The sequence below is a fragment of the Antrostomus carolinensis genome, unplaced genomic scaffold (genome assembly GCF_000700745.2).
Source record: "Antrostomus carolinensis isolate BGI_N321 unplaced genomic scaffold, ASM70074v2 scaffold11188, whole genome shotgun sequence".
Classification (NCBI taxonomy): domain Eukaryota; kingdom Metazoa; phylum Chordata; class Aves; order Caprimulgiformes; family Caprimulgidae; genus Antrostomus; species Antrostomus carolinensis.
The window spans coordinates 13,097-37,217 of NW_010330912.1; the positions used below are offsets into that span (position 1 = coordinate 13,097).

At 37.4% G+C, this 24,121-nt stretch overlaps 2 protein-coding genes across 3 annotated transcripts in view; one reads left to right on the forward strand and one right to left on the reverse strand.

The window, feature by feature from the left end:
- The window catches only part of CCDC66 (coiled-coil domain containing 66), a 19,021-nt gene extending 12,022 nt beyond the window's left edge, over positions 1 to 6,999 (forward strand). The window contains exons 13-18 of the mRNA XM_010173062.1: positions 185 to 307; positions 1,608 to 2,086; positions 3,414 to 3,451; positions 3,726 to 4,012; positions 4,481 to 4,602; positions 6,916 to 6,999. Coding sequence (XP_010171364.1) covers positions 185 to 307; positions 1,608 to 2,086; positions 3,414 to 3,451; positions 3,726 to 4,012; positions 4,481 to 4,602; positions 6,916 to 6,999 — 1,133 coding nt within the window. The remainder of the gene's footprint in view (positions 1 to 184; positions 308 to 1,607; positions 2,087 to 3,413; positions 3,452 to 3,725; positions 4,013 to 4,480; positions 4,603 to 6,915) is intronic.
- A 2,087-nt stretch (positions 7,000 to 9,086) lies between these two features.
- Positions 9,087 to 24,121, reverse strand: part of TASOR (transcription activation suppressor) — a 29,848-nt gene continuing 14,813 nt past the window's right edge. The window contains exons 10-24 of one of the 2 annotated variants that reach the window (XM_029086244.1): positions 23,872 to 23,975; positions 23,656 to 23,759; positions 23,345 to 23,417; positions 23,137 to 23,215; positions 20,824 to 21,522; positions 19,307 to 19,309; positions 18,585 to 19,020; positions 17,754 to 17,895; positions 13,553 to 14,373; positions 12,690 to 12,812; positions 11,964 to 12,123; positions 11,188 to 11,296; positions 10,849 to 11,027; positions 10,604 to 10,762; positions 9,087 to 9,954 (exon numbers count right to left, since the gene is read on the reverse strand). In XM_029086244.1, coding sequence (XP_028942077.1) covers positions 9,392 to 9,954; positions 10,604 to 10,762; positions 10,849 to 11,027; positions 11,188 to 11,296; positions 11,964 to 12,123; positions 12,690 to 12,812; positions 13,553 to 14,373; positions 17,754 to 17,895; positions 18,585 to 19,020; positions 19,307 to 19,309; positions 20,824 to 21,522; positions 23,137 to 23,215; positions 23,345 to 23,417; positions 23,656 to 23,759; positions 23,872 to 23,975 — 3,754 coding nt within the window. In that variant the 3' untranslated portion in view covers positions 9,087 to 9,391. Of the gene's footprint in view, positions 9,955 to 10,603; positions 10,763 to 10,848; positions 11,028 to 11,187; positions 11,297 to 11,963; positions 12,124 to 12,689; positions 12,813 to 13,552; positions 14,497 to 17,753; positions 17,896 to 18,584; positions 19,021 to 19,306; positions 19,310 to 20,823; positions 21,523 to 23,136; positions 23,216 to 23,344; positions 23,418 to 23,655; positions 23,760 to 23,871; positions 23,976 to 24,121 lie in introns of both variants that reach the window. The other variant, XM_029086243.1, reaches the window with a different exon arrangement.

A 24,121-nucleotide genomic window follows, 5' to 3' on the forward strand; every position in this document is an offset into this window, starting at 1 on the left:
TAGGGAATATTCAGACCTATGTGCTGTTGATTTGATTTCCAGTAAAAAGGGAGAGTATTAGGATCTGAACCATAGTTCTCAGTCTCCTTTTGAGTTCTAAAGCACAACAGTCTGATAACTTGATAGCATGGTTTAAATGGAACTTATGTTACTAAATTGAACAATTTTACTTACTGCTTTTTAGGCAATACAGAATTTGAAAATTGTAAGACTGACTTTTCACATCAAAGTAATAATTTTTCTGATGAGATTAAAAGCGACATTGATCAGCATACTTCTCCTCGGAAAGACACAGCTGTACAGACAGGTATGCAGCCCTTAAGTTTAGCTACTCTGATGCACCTTAAAAAGACTGTAGAACAACATATTTGTGAAACAGCTTTAGGGCCAAATCACTGCCATTCATTCAGAATGGAATAAAACTAGAAGGAAGTACTTGGATAGACACAGGCATGTTGGAATATTACAATATATCACTATATTCTTCTAAATAAATTATATGTCTGTGAAGTTGTTACTTACCAGTTACAGACTCAAATCACCTAGTCTGAAATACAGTGTTGACTTAGTCATGGTCACAAGCCATGCAGGACTCAGTTTATTAAGGCATTCAAACATGTATTTGTAGTAGTCTTCAGTGTGGATGTTCACAGGTCTGTGTAATGTTGTTTGGTAGCAAGCAGGGCTGGGTTCCTAGTGAATCCTTGAAAATGTTGGCAGAAACATTGTCAAGAATTTTGCAATTAGAAAATTGGACTCATTAGAAAATGAGAGTTTACATTCAAATGTTTAGAAAAGTGTTTTATAATTCTTGCTAAATACTTGACAAAATTGCAGGTCCATCTAGATAGAGGACTTTCCAGTCTGTACCTTGATTTTGTATCACACCATTATAAAACCCAGATCAAACCTTGTCTGCATCTGTTAGTGTTGTAGGTGAGGTGTGAGTGAGCAGATTCGTTTGAAACTTACAGTCACTTTATGCCTTCTATTTAGGAATTTATTAGCTTCCTATCACTTGTGAATGGAAGCTTTATTTTACTTCTGTTTGCTTAAGCAACAATTATTTTAGTTTTGACAGTACAGGTAGAAATTTTACTGCGAATTTCTAGAGTTTACAAATTACTGGTTTTGTACGTGCACCTTCAGTAAAGAAAGAAGCTGGATTGTTAGTAATTTAAAAATTGAACAAAGTATTTCCATTGGAAGACAAGGATGAGGAAAGCAAGTTATTCCCAGTAGTGCTGTGAATATGACCAAACCATTGGCCTGCTGAAAAATTAAAGAGAAGCTGTGTTTTGCTCTTTCCCACTGGGTACCATGACAGAAATAGAATTCTACATTTTAAAATAACTTAGTTTCATTTTACATAAATTATTTTGCTTTACAGTGACTTGATTTTGTTCTCCAATTTTTTTTTTCCCCCCTCCTTATTGAGTTTGCTTCTGTTGGTCCTATCTCTCTTCAACATCAAAAAGAATAAAAAACATTCTAAAACTGTAACAACCCATTTTTAATGAAATCACTAATGGTAGTTGATATGCATACAAAAGTCAAGTAATTTGAATATCTTAGACTTGGAGTTAAAATATATGTACTTTTTTTAGATGACTTTAATACTTCAGCATACAGCGAGTCAGCTGAGGAAAGAACCGTGTGTTGCGGATCGCCTGATATTTCTATAGAATATAAAGAAACCTCCAGCAGCAAAAAATACCAGAAGGAAATGCACTATATGGATAAAAATAAAATCTCAGGAAAAGAGAATGGTGGCATTTACAATCACCTATATGAACAATATGCAAGAAAAGAAAGACAAATTAAGCCTTCAGAAAAATGCAGCAAAAAACATGACTGGAACATAAACAAGCCTGGGAAAAGATACATTCCAGCATCAGAACGATACCCTAAACAGCTACAGAAACAAAGGGAAGAAAACAAAGTCAGACGACAAATGGAGCTGCTTCAGCTGGTAGAAAGAAATACCCCTGGGAATCTCTGCCCAAAAAAAGGTGGTTTTTCAGACAGGTCTCCTTCACCTCACGAAGAAATAAATATAAAGAATAAGGGACAGAGAGTCAGAAAGGTAATTGTTTGGTCTTTAACAACAATTATATGTATTTTTAAGACTTTTGTTCCATGTGGTTTTGCCTGGATGGGAATTCAGGTAACTCAAGCTTTGAGAATTTTCCTATTGCTGTCCTTTGTGTGAAGAATGGTATTACAGCATTGTTTTGTTCATCATCAGGAGAATATATTCAGATTTTGTGACTTACCTATTGCTGTTATTTCAATCTTCCTAAGTGTTTATTCTCTTTCATTTATTCATTAGCATCAATTCATTGTGTAAACAGGGAGCTGGATTGAAAGCAGCATGCAGGATAGAATTAAATTGCTGACTTGCTTATTTGTCCAGTCATTATGTGGTGATGGTGGAGGTATAGGAGTACCTGCCTCAAGAAACAAAGAATATGGATTACTGAGGATGTTCTCTATTGTCATTAAAATGCATCCTTCTCAGCGCAGTCATTCCTTCTCCATTTGCAGTCAGCATGTATGGGTATAGCTTGTGGCTAGGCAAAAACAGTTTTCACTTAAAGAAAATACTGTCAAATACATTAATGCTTCTCTCTCCCTCTCTGTATGTATGGATGTACATATGTGTGCATAAACACCTCACTTTCTCACAACTTCCAATAGGAAAACATCTAGTGTAGGAAAGGTGACCACTTCAGTTCTGTTTAGCTGTTTGTTTAGTGTGGCTACATACACCTATTTTAGAAGCTGTGGGTGTTAAATAAAAGCATATGTAAATACATAATTGCTCACATAGGTATCTTTAAAGATTTATTCATGTGGTAAACTGAGTTTCTTGGTTTATTTGAGGTTAATGGTAAATCTGAGTTTTGTGCTTACGTCATTAAAAGGTAAATGTTCAAGAATTTTATACCTGAGAAATGGGGCAATTAATTTTAAAATAAGTAAGCATTGTCTGATACCATAAGCAGCATGGGACAGTGTGGTTGGTATTTCTCATGTAAATAGAAAACTTCTACTGACTATATTTAGAAACATGACCTTTCCTTTGATAATCATTATCTTGGGATGAACCTTTCAGGTTTATAAATGCAGCCTTCCAAGGTCATTGGAAAATATATACACTACTTTAATAGCGCTTAGAGCTGCCAAAGACATAGAAAACTGGAACAAATGCTCCTGTAATTTGTTTAGTTTAGTTCATAGACAATACAAGTCTCTTTAATGCAAGTCTTTGATAAATACCTTTCTCCTGAACACAGGTCAAACAGTCCTTTTGGAATTTCAGAACAAACTTGTCTTGAAGAATGAAAGCTTTTAATATAAAAAACAGGGAGCTTTTTATTTTACATTTGATTTTCTTGGTTTTCTCCTAGGAAGAACAATTACATAAGAATCATTTGAATGAAGAAAGGTACGTCAGTACTCTGCATTAATGAAGTGTATAAATACATTAATAGTGAAATGTGCACGCTTTTCTTTCCTGATTTTTTTTTTTAAGAATTTAGATGCATCTAATTATCTACTATTAAAAATACACAAAACTAGACATACTGCAGGTATAAAAGCAGAGTAAATGAGCAAAGGTCCAGTCCTCTGAGGATTCTTTGTCTCCATTATTTGAGAAAATTAATCACATTACTTAAGTATTGTTTGGTGGTTTTTTAAACTGAAATTGTTTCATACAGATCTGAATCCCCACCTGTTCCAGCAGTTAAGAACAGATTACACCAAGTACAACAAAAACAGATACACGCTGCTAATTTCCTGGTGCGTAACAACAACAGTAGAAGAGAGAAAAATATCAAGACAGATACACAGCAGAGGAGCTCCCCTCCTGCCGTTCCAGAAGCTGGAAGACCTCCCTCTTCACAATTTATTCCGTATGTTCGAACAAATGAAGTATATTATCTTGATCCAGATGCACCAGTGACTAGACCTTCAACACATGACGCACAGTATCGACAGTTGAATGGTACTGAAATGTATTGTGAACTGATTCATGTAGAAGACAAGAAATGTTACAGTGATTTAGTTGAAAGTACTACAATTTATTCAATTGGGTATTTGTTTTTACTGAATTTTGCAGTACTCCACGTGTCTCACAGCACTGTACTGAAAGCCTGTGCAACCAAATGATACTGTGTATTTAGAAAAACAAAAAACTAAAAACCACAGAAAGAGTTTTTTAAAAATTCACAAAAGCAACAAAATTTCTTATTCTTTTCTCTGTCTGTTTACCTTTAATGAAGTATGATTGCATTTCTCTGGTATTATTGCATATAGATTTGGGTTTAGGAATCTGAGTGTTGTTCAAATAGTAATCATAATCTAATAGCAGTCAAAACCTGATTTTCACAAGCTGTGAAAATCTATTGTGTCAAAATGAAAACAAAATTGACAAAGAATATTGTTAACTGATTTGATATACATTTACTTTTAGATTCTTACCAAACGCCACGACAGATTTTTAGCTCTGATCATGTTAGAGATCCTCTTCTAAATCCCGAGGTAGTTAGAGAGAGACAACAAGCAATTCTCAAAGGATTGTCAGAATTACGCCAGGTAAGTAAAAAGTTAGTGGATAAACACGTATGTATATATGTACTAAATCAAAATGAACATTGCAAACTATTATGTATTCAATAAGCATTAGTCTTTAATTCATTTTTCCATCATATATGATAAATTTTGGGCCCTGTCCTCTACTTTTTTTCACTCTTACTGATTTTGCTTTTCCTGCATTCCATCTTTGGACTGTCCTGAGAGAGAGAGAGAGACTGTGGACTCAGTCCTTAGATTAGCTATGAAACACTGGAGTACCTGAGAAAACTTGAAACCAAGAGGAATGGCTTTATTTAGTCTGCAGGTTTTGAGGCTAGGGTTGTTTATAGTAAGAGTGTTTCACTTTGAAGGGGAGAAAGAATAGTATTTCAACAAAACACTAGAACCCTGGTTAATGAAATTTCACTTCTGCATTTCATGGGGAAGCTGGTCTTGGCACAGCAGTGTGGTTGGTGCAGAAGAGTTAGTGGGACAGTACTCGTGTCAGTCCTGGAAAAACACTGTAATTTGCAAATTTGAAGTGTGAAAACTTACAGAATCCTTCCAAGGTAGCTATTCTTTTATGAACATGTAACAGTAAAATTCAGGTTTGTCAATCAGCTAGATTTAGTGAACGAATACAAAATGAAATGTAGTTTAATGCTGCACACAGAAGAGCTCCTGAGACAAAAGCCTGTGTATGTTTTTGTGCCTTGTTCTATTTGTAATAAATTACTGGTAATTATGAGATCTCCAGGATTGCCAGAAGGATTTTGAATATGTTAAGACTGTCTTTAAGGATCCACAGTGCAGTAAATTAAAGAAGCACAAAAGATTATAGCTGGTAACTGTGAAGTTACATGTTTTCCTAATTGGAGTCAGAATACTGGGAAATACACTGTCAGATATCTAGTTACTAAAACATGAGTGAATTTGATAACCTACCTGTTGGCAGCAAGGCGTGGCCCACAGCAGATTCAAACAGCAGGTCTGGACGATCATATAAAGTTTCCTTTTATGCTTCAAATGGCCTCACAGGGGACTGTAAGACCAAAAAAAAAAATAAAAAAAAAAATCACATTTACTTTTAGGTTTGCATTTCATTCGCCAAGAACTCTTAAGGTAAACGTGTTTCAGTGTATCTTACCTTGGTTTTGAATGGTTCCATACTAAAAGTACTTTATTGCTAGCAGCAATATTTATTTTTCTTTGCCTTAAAAGAGAAAAATTGTAGAAATTATAAAAATGAAGAGAAGAAAATTTGACAGACTTAAGTACAACAAAACTACTAGTAGTTAACGCTAGTAATTACCTGCTGTCCTTTGGAAAGACAGAGTTCTGCCATATGTACGTCATGCTTCAGGAGGAGGGCAGTTCCTGTGCAAGTAAAGGGCTATGGCTCTCCCCAGGTACTAAGAAAAATGGTGACCCTTGAATACTGAAAGGTCGCCAGTTTCTAATGGCTTCCAAATAGGTTGGACTAGATCTCGTCTTCCCTAATGCTCATTAACATTTTTGTTAAATATCTACAGCTGTTAAGCATTTTGTATTCAGGCTTCATTTGCCAGTGGTATTTTGGTTAAGAGTAAAGCCAGCTTCAAAGCACAATTTGATCCTTGTGCTTGCTGAGGTGAACAAAAGCCTCGGACACTTAAAGAGGTTTAAGGTGATAGTATCTATGTTGGCAAGCTTGAGATCGACAGGAGCTTGGGGACATTTTTGATGCATCATATATATTCAGGTCTTGAACAGTGGCTAAAAACTAATGTTAAGGTTAGTCTTTCAGTAGCCAAGGATACACTTCCAAGTTTTTTTTTATTACCGGTTTTTTCCTCCATTGTCTAGTACGTACAGGAGCTATTAATGAAGCAGGAACCCCTTACCTTTTGAGAGTAAATACACATATCCTGAAACATCTGACACTGTTCTAGTTCAAATGGTAATGCTGTCCTTTACACTGGAGTGTAATTGATGGAAAGACTAAAAGCTGGCAGCCATCAGGGTTTTTTATTTTACCAGAATACCACAAATGTAGTGACAATGCACCGAGGGGCGAGCAAGTTAAATACATAAAATGGAAAAGTCATTTTTGCTCTGCATAGTCATCCCCAGAAACAGGACTGCTTCCATTTCAGTCACACCACAGGTCTTTTGTAGAAGACAAGAAAGCTTGAGTTCCCTCTCTACTGAATGCATTGTGTTATCCTGCTTTAAGCTGTATATTTAAAAAGCACTGAGCCTTAACAAGTGTTTTAAAATATGAAAGAGACACTTGCTTCAGTCAAGCTGCATGAGGAAGACCGAACATTCACATTTATATTCCATTTATTTCAGGGCCTCCTGCAGAAGCAGAAGGAGTTGGAGACTGCTCTGATTCCCTCTATAGCTCAAGAAGAGAACTTTGTTTTACCATTTTGAGAGGTACTTGCAAATGTCCTGAATCATTAAAACGTCAATGCACAGCACTTTGTTTGCTACTGTAATTAATTATGAACTACCTGTCTCTTTTTTATGAAAGACTTAAATTATGTGAATTTTGATAATTACAGGGTCATGTTGCTTTTCATATTGAACATACATTAAACTAATGATGGGGTGGGTCTTTAGAATGGTCTTCATGCTACCTGAAGACATGTGTCTGTTTAATATAAACCACCAAAACACTGTATTTAAAGTGTTAGGTGGGTTTTTTGTAGAACTCAGTGTATGTATTTTGATAAATAAAAATATTAAGCTGTATTCTGAATGGCTCAGGTAGACTTTGTTGGTATTTTTAACTATATGTGATTCTGTGATATATGAAACTGCTTTTACTTAACTACTCGGACAGTTTTTAAGCTTAGACAATGTATATTAACTCAAGTAACCCCAGATTTTAAGACCACAGAAGTGCTAGCTATAAACTTCCCCCCCCCCACCCCCAGCTCTCAATTAAAACAGAACAGCAGCACTTACCCTTATAGTGGGCAAGGCCCAAGGCAGGAGAACTCTGTTTAAGGAATTTTCTTGTAAACAAGATCTGACCAGTATTCGGTGCTTCCAGTCAGAATAAAACGTTGAGAGTAATTTGCTTGTAGTCTTCAAAAGACAGGATGATCTGGGGTGAAACCGTTTCTCTTCTAGATCTCTGGAGATAAATAACCTGAATTCATGTCAGTTGTGCTGTGATATCGTATGATGAACATCACAGAACATCCAAACTGAGATTCCTCCCAGCAGCAGCAGTTCTTAGCCATAACCTGACTCGGAAGGTATCTCACAGCAGTAGCCAAGGGACTAACGGTGCTCCTCTTCCCTCCCAACTGTGCACCAAGCCACGCAGTAGGCAAGAGTCTGCACTAGAGGTTTTATGTGGTAGAACAGTTCTTCACAAAATCCATTGGGGCTTCTTGATACAAGGGAGGTTTTTTTGAAAAAAGCTTATTTATTTGCCATGTTTGGTGGGACTGCACTAGTCACAACCAAACCAGTACCTATCTAAACCAAGAAACAACTCTTAACAGAAGGAGAGACATTCACCTTTACAGACAAGTCCATGGGGTTTTGTTTGTTCAAAGCTGCCCTTTTTTATCCAATACTGTTTGTCCCAACTGGTTTAGAGCCATGTAGTTTCAAACAATGTCAGCTGGTACTAAACCGCACATCCTGCATAAAAGGCACTAAAATCAAATTACAAACAGAAAACAAACAAACAAACAAACAAAACAACCCAAACATCCGACAAGAGCAGTCACCAGAGGGGTCAAGCGTTTCAGCACAAGCAAAACCAGCACTGTAGTAACAAGGGCGCAGCTAGTTCCTGCCAGCTGCTCTTCCTGAGAGGGCCGAGTCAGAAGATGATGTACCAAATGAGCCAATCAAGTGATCATTGGGGAAAAATAAGTTTATAATGCAGCAGATATGAAATTAAAAAGGGCAAGATTAAGAAACATCTAAAACTCTGTAGTTTGAGGGGGAAAAAAAAATAGGAAAGTGCCAGTAATGATTGTGCTACAGTGGGAGAGGATCAAGGTTTTTCTAATGCAAATTGAACTATCACAGCCATTAAAACCAGGATTACGGTAATTACAACAGCAAGATAAAAGCTGTAAGATCACTCTGAGGATGCTGTAATAACCATGGAGTATCAAAATCAAATGCAAAGATAACTGCGATTCATGGAATAAAGTTTGGATTTGTTTCCCACATACTAGATAAACAAGATAAAAACCACAGACACGGCGATGTGTTAGCAAGTCCCTTGTGCATTACGAGTTTATTTTATTTTTGTAATGGAACTGCACCATTGGTTACTCTAATTGAGGTATTTAGACAAAATCCAGTATAGTCATTAAAATAACTACACTGCCTTAGAGCTATGTAAAAACATTTGTACAAAACTTGTGTCAAATGTCAAATAAATACATAACTTTGAGATTTATGTAAAGAAAAGTGATTTGGATACTCTTAACAGTTTAAAAAACAAAACCAAAACAAAACCCTCGCCATTTCACATATTTTAGGCAAACATTCCATTTTACATTAAAACAGACCTCAAACTGAAGCCCAGGTACAGGTCAAATACAAATGTAGAAACTTAAAAGTGCCAACAAACGATAATTCAAGTACAGTAAATGTTAAAAAATATATATATTTATTTCAATTTTCAGATGCTTCCAACAGGTACAGGCCATCAGGATTTAAATAAGACAAGAAAACATTTGAGATAAAGGACAAGAAACATTTTGTTCCAGAATAAAATAGAAATTGTCATCCCACCATTTTAGAAACAGAAAAGTCCACAGCAACTTACAAAAAGAGACTCAGGAGTTTATTTCTGTTTTGAGTATGACCTGGAAGAATCACAATTGATATCCCAACCACCAGGCGACAAGGACTTTTCTGTGTCCATGCTCTGACTGTAAGCAGATAGAAAATAATTGCCCCCTTCTTGGTTTTGACTTGCAGAAGAAATTGGGTATGTTGTTCCCAGGAAAGTCTGATGTGTGAGTACGTTAAAGTGACTGAACTGGTGGGACATGTTTAATTGTCTACTATAAACCTGGAAGTTACTGAAAGGAGTTTGTTCAACTGAACTGTGTTTTTCTCCTTCAGCAGAGCATGTTGTAGAAACTGGAGTAATTGGCTGTATCTCTTCCAAGTCAATTTTAGAAGTCTTTTCCATCAAGCCAATTTGTGCTTCAGGAGATAACTCTGTAACTGATAAGCAGTGTTCTTTTGCATCTACTCCATGGGAGCCCTTGGCCTTTGTCTGCAAAGCTTCCAAATGAGTATCATACTTGGAGGCATCATTGCAGATTTCTATTTGTGATGTTTCATCCTCTGAATCCAGAGACATGTCCTCCTCATCCTTTCCATCGTTTTCTACAAGAACTACATTAAAAGAAGAGAAAGTCCTGTTCTATTGAAATACCAACTTTTGTTAGAAAAGCTATACACTACTCACAGAGTGTTACGCTTCAGGTCCAATATCACTTAAGTCTTGGTCTTCTGCCACTCGTGTTCACTTACTCAACATGCACACTTAACCCTCTGTGTGAGTGTCCAGTTAGTCCGATGCTAAAAGCTTCTGCGCATTGTGTTCATGTTTAGTGTTGGGAAATCCCAACTCCCAGCTCCAAAGGGGTTAATGTCAAAACAGCATCTAAAGTTACACAGTAGGTGAGTATTTGATCAGACAATTAACGGAGTACAACTAACTACTGACACCTCAGCCCTTTTGTTAGCTTCTAAAAGCTTCATTAAGTTTATCCTTTCCCCGAGAACAGTTACACCACTCTGGCATATGTCTCACTTCCTCCAATACCATATTGGCCTGAAATTCTGTATGTCAGATCTCCTTTGGTGCTTCATCCCAGCTGCTTTTCCCCCCATTGTTTAAAATAGAAAAGGAGTAGCTTGAGAGTTGGGTTTTCCTTGCCATCTGTAGTGTTTGTTTACAAGAGCAAAGGCTCACTATTTCAGGGACCTCCACCCCACACATCTGATCAGCTAAAGGAAGCGTAAGTGTGTTTAATATTACCTGATTGTCTTTTGTGAGCATCAGAGGGAGGAAGGCTGTTTTCTTCAGTAACCGAGTTGTGATACCCAACGAGACTTTTAAAATTTTGCATAAAGTCATCAACAGTGGCAACCACTATTCCATTATCAACATAGGCTGAAAGTGTTTTGAGACTCTTTTCTGAATACATAAAAGGAGATTTTGTATTAATATTTAGCACCTATTACCGAAAGAGGGAGAGAAGTATTCATAAATTTGGGGTTTACCTGTTAGGAAGACAACATGTCTCTGCTGTATGTTTTGAGCCTGAAGCCTGATAAGACAGTCTAATTCTGGAGCATTTCGAGTTTGAGAATCACAGTTATGGTAAGACAGAATCTCAACCAAGTGCTTCTTTTGACAGGTGTTCAGAAGGGTCAGCAGACTCAGGGCATTAGCGTTCATTCTACAATGAGGAAAAAATGCACTATTAGGAAGATACCTGATTTAAGCTCAGTGTAAATATTAAGTCAAAAGACAAACGTAAGAGTACATTCTACTTAACTGGGTCTTGGAGAGCATCATTAAAGGGTTTCAACAACTGGTATCTGAAGAACGCTACTTACCTCCCCAGCTCTTTCAGTTTTTTTTGTATTTTGCAGTGGACTTTCCACTGCCATTTCCCATCTGGGGTATTGAGATCCTCCAGAAACTTTAAGAACTGTTTTAGTTTATCTGTTTTGGAGATACGAAATGGAAGTTAAACTTTGTGGTGTACAAACTGAAAATACTCCTTCAGTATATACATAAAGCTTCTTTCTGTTCTCATCAAAGTATAGTTACACAACTGTGAACGTTAGCGTAGTACTTTAGGTTTTCTTCCTAGCAGATTAGCCAAGATTTCAAAATTGAGCTGCTTTTTTGTAGGTCTGATGCCTAACAGCAGTAACTGCTTACCTAAAAGTTGAATTCCATCATACATGATCTGCCTTGCTAAAATGTATTTTTTAAAACTGGTAATTTCGTTAAATATTTGATTTCAAATAAAAAGTGAAAGAATGTAGTTTTTAGGTATTTTTTTTTCTAGCATATTTGGGGAGTGAGTAGTAAGGGATAAAAGGTCTCAGATACATAACTACACAATCTGACACAAACTTAGAAAGACAAGATCTCCAAGTTCACATGTTCCCAAGAAACATCTTCTCCAAAAAGCCCACTGAGATAAAGACTGAATTAGCTGAAGTTCTCAGAAAAAAAAAACCTCACCAAAAAATAAGATAGAAGACCTGGAAATTAAAAGACTTGATTCTTCACTGCAATGCATATGGCATCTCTCTCATATACTAAAAATGTCAGGCTTTTTTTGTCTGTGCTTTAAAGCTTCAGAAAGCATCATACTTACCTGTAGTGATGGACTCTGGATTAAGGACAGATTCATCTGACACAACAAAACCACCAGACACAAACAATTCATTGTACGTGTGATTTTTCACATCATCCAAACTGTCGACACCCGCAAAGCTGACACACGAAAGCCTCTTCAAAGTTACTAGGCCAGGTATCTGTTTAAAGATGTTATAAATTAGAGATGTGTACCAAAGCTCATACAAAAACAGGAACTATAGAACTTTCCTACTTATTAGTACCAACTGTCAGACTTCAAAACACATTCTCAAAGAATGAGTATTTGTTCTCTTGCCTGGGGAGAGAGGTGCTCTCTCAAAAACATTACAGGAATGAGACAACAGAGGCTGAGTGCTCAGAATCATTTTACTTTCTGTCCAGCCCAGGTTCATAAGCCACAGCAGTGCAAACACCTGAGGTAACGGGAGAGCTGCCTTCCTTGCCGTTAGCGCATCACAGAACTACTCAGGCCTCTGTGCAACTTTACAACTACTGAGACTAAATGTGCATTAGCACATACACAGATGTGGAAGAAGTTACGGGTATAAGATGGAACAAGACATGGTATTTACCACAACTACTGTTGTTTCTTCAAATGGCAACTAAGCACAGGACAACATTGAAATGCTCTGTTGTTACGAGCATGTAGCCTTGCTCAAAATGAGCCTGTCTCACTATGGTTAACAGTCACTTGCTCTACTACACGTTCACTTATGTGAAATACCTTATGGATGAGGTTGGCGATGTCTTCATTTTGGATAATTATCAACAGTTTATCTAAAGCAGCTCTTCTTTTAAGGAACTGTTCTGGATGGCACTCTGTATTACCTAGTTTTGTAAGGTATTCCTAACAGCACAGAAAGAGAAGATGGGGAAGAAAAAGTGAATAGGTCGTTTGGCCAAAACAATCCCCACATGATGACCATGTTAAGTAAGTTTTCTATTCAGATCAGTTTCAGGACTGGTTTCCTTGTCTTTCTGATACCTTCATCAGAAGGATGTAGCAACACAGAAACAGGCTGTTTCACCACGTCAGCCATTCGTACAGAATCGCACATAAATCGCCAACTGACAGCCTATCGAAACTGCGGGAGTTTTCAAGTCAAGTCAGAAGTTTTTATTATTTCACTTTCATCATAAACATGTAAATACAGAAGAACAGTAATCTCCAAAAGTTACCTGGACTATTAACTGGAGGGGAAAAAAACCAAACCAAACCACAAACCAAAACCCACACACACTGACTTTTCATATATTCTTTCTAAAGCGGTAAGCTAGCACGGTTTTGCCCTTATCTTTTTTCCATTAGGCTGCCCCCCTGTCAGTATCTTCAGGAAGAGCCAAACTACAGCCTGTTCTGCTTTCCAGCTGTAAGAAAAAGACTTGCATAGAAGCTAAATACAAGCAAGACTACCTCAGAAGCTCAAAAGAGAAATGGGACAACACAGCCTACGTTCACAATTCATCCTTTTCTGAAACAAATTTCAGACTGCCTTGTGTGTGCAAGTCCAGCTTTATCCATTCTGGTTTGAAAGGCACTCTTCTCTATTTTAACACTAGAGACAGATTGAACTGGAACATACTTACCTTGATTTCTTTGCAGAGAACGCTTTCCTCCTCTTCATGAATATAAAATTTCACAGTGTTCTTCTGTACATCTTTAATAATTTTGACCAAACTGTTAAATACTTCAGGTTTTAACTGGCTTATAAAATCAGAAAGGGCTGGTTGGGTTGAAATGTTTAAGTTCTCTGGGGATTTCTGTGTCTTTTCTGGTGGGTCCATCAGATCACCACTGGAAGAGGTCTGATCAGATGCCGACATATCCTCTGTTTTAGCATGGCCACGTTCTATTTCCTCCTTCACCAAAGGTAAGCTTGACAAATGCTGCTCTTTAGAATCCAGATCTTCCACCACGTTATTACACAACGGCTCTGATAACAACGCCATGTCAGAGTCCCTGCAAACAGGTAACACGTCGGGTGGAGGATTCAGTGCAGCATTATTAACCGCTTCTGCTGATTCAGGACTAGAATAAATCGGTGGAGTATGTCTAACACACGAAGAGGACAAAATAACACTATTCAGCTTCTCACTCAGCGTCTCTATATATTCTTGGACAGAAATCTCTGATGCCTGTAAACATATGTATTCAGAAAGTCTCTTTATCCTCTCTCGGGCAGAGAAGACTGGTGTGGACACACCACTAACATAGGCAATATTCTTTTGCTGCAAAATGTCCTGAATCTTTCTTGCAAAGATATTATACTCTTCTAAGAGTGTAGTCTCTATTATCGCACTAATGGAATGCTTAGTTGTAAAAGGGTGATCTGCTAGCCCACACTGATCTTCAAGTTTCTCCACTTGTCTTGTATAAAGTCCATCTTCTGCTGTCCCCTTTTGTGTGTCTGAAAATGGAGAGTATGGAAACTGATAATCAGAACTTCTCGGTCTATTTATTACCCGGGGGTCATTAGGTAAGGCATCCTTTGGCGGTAAATACACCAGTGGTTCTTCTGGTGATTTCAGACCTATATAGGAAGAGTTAATCATCATCATGTTTGAAAGTCATACACCACTGATACACTAAAACCTCCAAAACACAGTTTTAAAACAGCACTACTGTTGTGCCTCCCCCCGCCAATCAACTTAAATCCAAAGACTCGAGTGCCACTGTCTGCTGAGATACAGAAGCACAGAAAATCCAATACCTCCTCAGATGGTAGAATAAAGGCAAAGTTTGCTCAAAAAGCAGAACACAAGTCATTTTCCCCAGATAACATATGTTAAGCATAATAGAACTGCACTGAAAAAAAAAATGAAATCAAAGAAATCAAGCAGGTTGGCAAATTATTCAAGTATTTTCATTTGCTACTAGGTTATAATCCTCAGCCTCCCAAAAGGCTGATTTTGGCCACACACTACCTTGTGGAGTTAAGGCTGTAAATCGCAAGCTGCATGCCTCATCTCGCAATTGAGAAGGTTTTTTGCTTAAAAAGGTAGGATGTAAGTCTTATGGTAATTACTGATACACAGAACCAGTCAGTTATGCTTCAAGCAGTGCTGAAAGCCTCTCATAATCCAAACCTTAGATCATTTCTGCAGCACTCAATTTCTTCACTATCCACATTCACAACTATGGTTTTGTTCGTTTTTAAACCAAATTTAACACTTTGTCACAATTAATTTTATATATATATATATATACACACACACACACACACACAGATATTTCAGCTATATACAGGTATTTCTGTAGATACCTGTTCCATAAATACTTCAAAGGAGGTTTTCTTTGTTGCTTTTGTTTGAGGTTTCTTTAAGTGTTGTATTATTGTTAAAGATAATACAGTTATAATAATAAGCAGAAAATCAGATTATAGTATAGACAGTTTCTAAAAGTTACATGGTTTTTGGAATGCAGTTGTTTTTGTAGAAGCTAAAAAAAAGTAACATTCAGTCCCTAATTTGATCACGTCCGTCAGATCCAAAAGGAAAACACCTGCCACTAACAGGATCCCTTTTTCAAGGTGACAGTATCACCTCAGTTACTTTATGCCACTAGAGTTATACAGAGAAACCAGACATGTGGTTCCATTTTATTTTCCTTATTGATGAAACTGTATGTTCTTTCTTCATCCTTCAAAGAGGATTCCTGCGTAGATTTTGAAATCAGAAATTCAAACAGCACCTGACAAAGAAAGCCTAGAACATTCTGTTTCTTCATATCCAAGATGAATGCCATCAAAAGCCATCAATTTTAAGCATGTCTATTAATGCACTAATCTTGTTTTACAAGAGAAGGAAGAATAAGCAAGAGCAAACACCAATTTTGCACTTTATGTCTAAAGCCAGAGTCTCAAATTCAAACCCAAACTGAGTTAGGATGGGTTGTTAAAACATGCATGTGGCCAAGTTAGCTTCCAAAAATAAGTCTCGGGTTTGCTTACCAATGTCAGAAGTTTAGACTACGTAATCATGAAGAAATGAACAGTAACATGCTACAGAGAGTCCAGAAGAGTTGAGGACTTATGAACAACCAGCTCCTCCAATGACTTTCTGATGTCATCAAGGAAGAACCAAGACAAACCTCCCACTCCTCAAATCATAAACTATGACAAGTTAAGTTCTTAAAGTAAGTTTAGCTGAATCAAGTGCCAGTAGCCCAAAACACTAACGGCTCTTTTGCCCCTCCTACAGCCTTCTTGGCATACTTCAATAAAATAAGTGCTTGCTGAATAGCACATCACTGATCTCATTTTCTGATGCAAATTCAGTACCAAGCAAGAACGTGAGCTGCTCAGTAGTTCAGGCCATAATGACATATGTGAACTATCCCACCTGCATCTTTGTTTATCGTCATGTTTTTACAGCTGATACGTGCGAACTCTTCCTGCCCCTCCTGAAGGAGGGCAGCAGTTCGCATTTGTAGAGCTTCTTGGTATTTATATAGCACCTTTGATACAATCATATTGCAGAGCTAGTCAGTAATTACTGCAGCAAGAGCTAATTTGAAGAACTGACCTTGTAGGAACTCAAGAAATCCAGTGATGCTCAAGACAATAGCTTTCCTCTCTAGAGAACAGCACTTCTCCCTCTCAGAAGACTTCACAGAAATGTTTTTCTAGTAAGGTTTGTTGTCTCACAGATGACTGTGCATCGTGTCAGTCAATTGACAAGCCCTTGCATGAACTCCTACATCCAGAATCTATGATGTATTACAGTTTTTAGAGGCTTAATTATCCACTTCACTAGTTATCTCAGCAACCATATCCTTATCTATATGCACCACAGTGGCAATTTCCTTCAGGAGCAAAAGAAAAAATGTCCTAGCCAAAAAAAACTTTTTGGTCTCTGTACTCTGGAACCTCGCAAAGTATCAGAACACATTTCTGATGTTTGGCCCTTAAAGAAAGTGCAGAAAACATCCAGAATTACCCCGTCATTTCGTTGAAAGGCCTATGAATACTGTGAAGGGAAACCTGTTTCCCCTGCCCTCCTCCCTTCTCAGCCAAACAAACCAAAAAGACCTGCTGAACTACACAACTGGATAGATATCAGAAGTGTCCAAGAGACAGATTCCAGCATTCCTGGAACACGATCAGAAATCTGTGAGTTTTTACTCAGAGAATGCAGTTAACAAATCCTATCTGGGTTTAGTCATAAGATGACTTGATTTGTAACCCTGAATTTAGAGCTCTGGATGACTATTCCTACAGCCCAGTTTCCACATCATTCAATTCCAACCTTTTATGCTCTCCCAAGACTTGACACTGTTGACTCATCAAGAAGTATCACAAGTCATTTCTTCTGTAAGGTTATTCAAGAGATAAGGACAAAGACTCTGAGGCCCTTCCAGCAGAAGAGCTTGATGCAGTAACTATTAGACTACTTTCTATAGCAAGAACACATTTTTCACTACTTTTCTGGATTACTAGTCGCAATTACCCGCCCATCCAATCTTTCAGCAGAACCCAGCAAGTTCAGAGACAGAATTCAAAGCAGTTATGTAACACACCCGATAAATACTCAAGCATTCACATTTCTAAATTATGCCAGTTTGTACCCAAAGCAATATTCTCCACCAGTATCTGTTTTCCTCCAGATTTCTGTCTTAATCAAATATCAGAAACAACTGCATAGGCTATATATATACATATATATATATATATATATATGCTTGAGCACCAACACGTGACCCGAGAATGGTATCTACAAAAGATACAAACCTTTAGAACGTGTTTTCATTCACTATTTGTAGCAACATAAAGAGTGAAACCCATCTTACCTGTAATTGGAATAAGTTTCCAGTGCATTCCAACTTCTATGTTATTGGAGTTGGAATGTTGCCTGCGATAAACATGTTCTATAGGTGTACTAGGACAGGGACTGTAGTCTTCAAAACTACTTACACTTCCAGTGCTTGCTTCCTAAAAAACAATAAAAATTCTCAGCTCAAAACTGTGTTTTAGTAGCTATTAAGCTTTTACATTCTGAACAGCCGACAGTAAGAACGTACCCAAGTTCACCAGCATATGGGCAATTTTGCCATCAATCAAGTCAAACCTGGAAATGTTTAGATGAGGTACCTGTATGTTTTATTTACCTAGTTGATAATTTCTGAGACAGATGCCTTTGCTGATGGTCTATCATTAAGTAAATAAGCCAGTACTGAGCACATGCCTTACAGTACAGAAGCTGGGTGGGGCAAGGAGGAAAGGAGGCAAAGAAGGGAAAAAAATTTAGGAAAACTGCCTGCTCCTTGGCCTTTTTCAGGCTGTTGTCTTGATAGCTGACTAAAGCCTTGAGATACTGGCATTACTGCAGAACCACCTGCAACTAGTAGTAAGCCCTTGAACAATCCACTCTCATGTCACATTCCAGATGGTTAGAAGCAAAACAGCACAGAGATTACAGGTAGGACAAACTCTTTCCTGCTCCATGACTTACAAACCGGGCTTTGTGTACAAGTATCAACAGCAGAGATCATAGAAGAACCACTCTGTAGAGCAACATGATCAAACAAGCAGGTGGGGCACTGAACCCTAAGCACAAGAGACAAAAAATAAAAAATAGTACATTCATTATCAGCATCTACCTACATGGCAGTTTCACTTACTTTTAAACGTAGCGTGTGTTCAAGGCCTACTTCATTAGCTGAAAGCCGTAGATCAACATCAATAGGGTAGGGTAAGCATGTCGCATCAGTTTCCAGTATCACTGGGCTCTGTGGGTCCTTAAAGTTAACATTTTCAGCCTGAGCAGTATTAGGAAGCTCATGATCATCTTTGTCCTGTGCTGGAATGGATTCATATTCATATTTTTGTCTCATATCCTCTTCAATTTCATCAGTGCTTAATCCTAAAGCTTGATTTACAGACCGTGCCAACGATGAATCCAAGTGTCCTGCACTAGCTAGTGTTTCTAAAAGCAGTTTAATGAGGCCATGTGTGTCAGTAACAGCAGGGTCGGATACATCTTGCTGCCTCAAGTCAGTATCATGTCCACCAAGACCAGTATTAATTGACAAAACAGAGTGTGGCGAATCCGAGGTTCTACCCCCTTAGAGTAGGGGGAGGAGGGGAAAAGTAATCCATTACTAAGTTTTAAAATAAAAGCAAAACCAGACCACTCCCCAACACCTGCCACATACCCACAGTCTCACTCTTTAGCATCAATTCATACAGTACACATACATCTATTTTCTTAACAAAAAAAATTCAACAGGTAGATGTTGCTAAAAGGGCAGCTTCTAATGCCAATAGTCTCCCCCAGATAATTAATTACAAGTTTTTTTAAGACACTCGATACCATGTTCTTTTATGTTTTAACAGAAGTCACATACTATGATCTATGTATTTGATGGAAACCTTGTAAAATTCTCCATCACTTGTAGAGAAAACAAGATTAGTTTGAACAGAATATTTACTTCTCTCCGTCCTATCACTGTTGCTCCAGAAACTGATGAGTATCTTAAAGTTTAACCTCAGAAGTTATCTTAGACTAGGTGTAATTCTAAGGCTTTTCCATGCCTATTTATACTATACATAACTTTAGAACAGGGTTATTATTCTTCTACTCATCCCCTTGGATGCGTAAATACCACAGGTATTTAGTCTTCTCGTGCAGAGACAGGCCAAGGATTTACTTTAAGTATTTTATGAACCCCTAACTCACTTATCTTATACAGAAATATGGAATTGTTTAAGTGCTGTTTGACTAATAAAAATTTGATCATTTTTAGATACTTAAGCTCACAGTATTTAAGGTAATTTTTTTTTGCAAGACAAACAAATTACTTTCAGGGTTATATAAAAGCCTGGAATTCAAACCGCAGACAGACACTGCTGTTTTGGTACCCCCGAAGGAGTTAAGTCAAAATTTAGTTTTAAATAGATACTGTTCTGATTACATACAGGTAGAAATGCGTTCACATTATTAATCAATGTAAAAAGACCCTGAAGGTCCGCAGACTCCCAAGCAGGAATCGCAATATCCAGCATGTAGCCTATCCTCTGTCTGCTCCATCCACATATGCCAGTATCTTTTGTTCCTCTCAAAAGGGAAACTTATTCCTAAGATCAGCTACTTCATCTTCCAAAGTGATTCGTGTACACTTGAGAATGATGGGTGTAAATGACTGATGTAAATCCCCCTCTTCTCTGTGCCATCCTTCTCCTCAATTTTCCCCCTTCTGAAGGAGGCCTGTATCACTGCCTTGAGAAAAGGGCCAGGAAACAGAAATCAAAGGGGTTTTTTTGGCAGATCTTAAGTATCAGATATTGTCTGAGTTTTGGATGTAAATAATTTGATGTACAGAATAATACAATCTTAACCCAAAACAATTAAGTTGTTTCCTTTGTCCCACTACACACATTACTGGCTATTTCAAAACTTAACTGTGCTCATGCTTAGAAGTTTAATTCTCCCCTTCAATCTAAATTTATTAGGTATTATTTAGGGTATTGGAGACATAAAGAATAATAGCAATGCCTAAAGTCAAAATCTGCAAAAGACATTATGATATCAAGTCTGCTTAGTACTCTGTTTTAGAAAGTCTTTGGACAGTTCCACAGCTAAGAAAACTCTTTGGAAGTTTGCCTTCTTTCTGAAGAAGCCAAACAAAAGCAGCTTCCATGACAACTCCTGTTAACTTGTCTCCTAGAAATAGGCAAACCACATAAAAATAAACTTCATCTCTATTGATAGATCTCAGGCCCATGTTTAAACGAACCACCATGCATTAAAATATCCACTGTATGCAAAAAATATTCAATCTATAAAGATTAAGTGCTAAGTATGCTTTGAATTACAGCGTCACAGAGGAATTCTGAAGAAAGACTTTCTTACCTTCATACTGACAATTATTCTCTGAAGATTCACTTGTTTTTAAGTATTTCCGCAAATTTTCAGACTGTTTTTCCAGCTTCCTTTTCAGACCACTTTTATTTCTAAGGTCTTCAGAATCAGTCTCTCCACCTACATTTTTTTTCCTACACTGGATTAAGTTAATAAGTTCTTTGAGTCTATCAGGATCATAATCTCCAGAATGAGGCCATTTTCGCTTGGCAGCAGTGGCTTCATACTTTGCACGGATTCTTTTCCCGCTTCTTGTGTTGGCAAAATCAGAGTCTTCTTCTGTGACTTCATAATCTGAGATGGGACTGAACTGTTGAAGTTTCCGATTTCCCTCCATCAATTCCTTAGCTCTAGAAACAGGTAGTTGATATGCCTCACAACCAAAAATATAGTTTTGCAAGGATCTGTCAATATGAGATTTATTTTTTGGACCAGGATAAAGAAATTTTTTGTCATCCAACCGTGATTCATACCGATATAACACAAATTCTCTATATTTTCCAGAGCCACTACAGCATCTTTTCAAATACTCATTTATATACTTTTCCACAACAGCATTGAAATCTGCAGAATCGTCTTTACGAGACTGGATTAAAGCAAAATGTAGAGACTGAATAAACTTTGTGAATTCTGGAATGATTTCCTGATTTTCGTGCAAAACCATGGTAGTTGAATTTTTCTGTGTTCCAAATGGAACACTTTTTTGTGCTGCCATAGGAGAAAAGGGAATTCACAATTAAAATCAAATCATAAAGCTATAAATAAACGATGACTAGTTAGCAATATTCTGTATTATACATATTTGGTGAAACACAGTTTGGAATAACTGTGGAGAAATAACCCAAAAGCCAGGAAAGGAATTGTCTTGTGAAGTAACCAGCTGTGAAGCCTACTGAAAAGTCAACACACTCACAGACATGATGAACTGCTCATTTTCATAATTTTGTGGTAACCTGTATCCTAGATACATGTTATCATTTCCAATTTCAAACACTCCACTGACCCTTCTAGAATAAGGCCACTTCAAAGGTTTACTTGCAGCTCCCTGCAAAAAACAGGGGAAGCATTACTCCTTCCTGTGCAATCCCCATGCATTCACTGTGCTGCTCCTAAGCAAACTGGACCCTTATAAAATGATTCAGTTTAATAACCCAGCAATTAAACCGATACATTTTTTTCCATTCCTTTGCAAAGCAACACAACTCACTAAACTGAAGAGATGCAACAGGAGCATGTGCCAAGAGCAGGATTTCGCAGTCCTGGGAAGCTGTTAGATCCTTTTATCACATCCTTGAAACAGCAGCTCAAGGAAGCTCTAAGTTATATCCTATTTTATTCATTTATTGACACTCTTCCCCCATTTCCAACCACAGACTGAAACATTCTCCTTTCAACCATTTAAGCACCATGAAGACTCAAACCAGTGATTAACCTTGTGTTTGACAGAAAGACTGGAGCGCACGAGTCTTTTACGTGTCACAGCAGCAAGAACTGGAGTATTAAGGAACTGGCATGTACACGCTTTAAATGTCATCTTAAATCATATCTACTCTTATCCAATCTGTAACTGATGGAATTTTCACAAGTGTTACTTAAATAAGAAAAACGTGAAGGGTTTATTAAAATAAGAAATATAGAGATAAGAATCTAAGAAGCTGCCAAGACTTAGGACAAGAACTTCTTTGTAAAAGTTAAATACCTGGAAAGCGCTATGCTCTGACAATATCACTCCTAACTCCCAGCAGGCCAAAAAGGGCTGCGTTCTGCTCCTAGTACTACTTATTGCAAATTTCAGCTGTAAAAGATTAACTTTAAAGTCTCATCCCAAAGCACTGAAGTTCTACTAAAGCCAAGTCCTTTCAGTCACCTTTTATTACCTGGTTGTATCAACGTGTTTTGCTCATTTACTCAGTTTTTGGTGCATATCCCAATGCAAAAAAAGAAGTAATTACGGGTACATTAAAGACTTTCAGATGTTTTGTCCTTAATGTTTTGATAGTTAAAGAAAGCCCTCAAACCTCTGAAGTGAAATGTTAATAGTAATGCATAGATCTCTTGGAATATTAATGTTCAGTTCTACAAGAATACACCATCAAGAACATTGAACAAAGTTTTATCTTCTCAATATGAACAAATGAATCTAAAATAGGTAGTGTGATAATTCCTTTTGTGAATAAATAAACACTTTCTTGAACACCATCACCATAACCAATGCAAACCGTTATTCCTAGTTCACACTGACACTACAAAGTCTTCAACAGCATACAAACTACATTTAAATAAGCATGTACACAGCACTCCCAACAGTGAACCTACCTGAGCTCATTACTCCTCTGGGTTCTGGAAACAGAAACAATGCATGTAGCATGCGAGGGCGTCCAGTTTGATGGTCTAGAACACAAGAAAATAAATTGTGTTGAGAAGGAGATAAACACTTTGCTTCAAAAGTATTCAAAAACCCAACCCCCTAAAAAAACCCCTAAACCAACTCAAAACCAAAAAACCCCACAGTATGCATACCATAAGGGGACATCATCTGCCAAGGAGAAAGAAGAAAAAGAAATCCTCTGTCCAGAAGTGGTTTCACAAGAACCTGTTTTCAAGCAAAAAAAAGTACAGCAATTCAAACAGTCACAGGTATTTTCTCACTATTAATACTCTTACTGTCTGTAGGTTGAATTCCATCATGGGTAGAGAAATGCCCTGATACAATACTTAAGATTATGCCAGTTAAGGGATTCCAGTGAGATCATACATCTTGTAGTAAGCCCCAATTACTAGTTAGTAAAATTATTTTTAAAAACAGGAATAGACAAATCTGTTGCACTCACAAGTTTCTCTTTCTCTAGTTTCTGAAGTAAACCCTCCAAGTGACTACCAGAACGGGACTTCTCCACAACTTCATAAAGGCTACAGTACATGCCGTTCTTCAACACTGATGTGATACAAAGGTAGAAAGAGAAGGTAAGACAAACAGAAACAAAATTACCATTCAGAAAACTTTTAAAAACTCAAAATTTTTAAAAAATTAAGCTAGAACTATTTACCTTCTTTTGCTCCTAAGTAAGTTTCTTTGTAGAACAATGCTGGTGAAATTTTTTTCTTCAATTGATCAATGCTCATAACTTTCTCAACTTCAAGCTTCTCAGGACTGGAGACAAAAGGTGGGGGGAAGGGAGAAAAAAAAATAAAAATAAATAAAGACCCCTTTCCCCCCTCACCCCCCACAGTCCTACCCTCATTGACCAAGTAACAACTATCAAAAGAAACGCTCTTAAAAATCAGTTCCTTGGAATA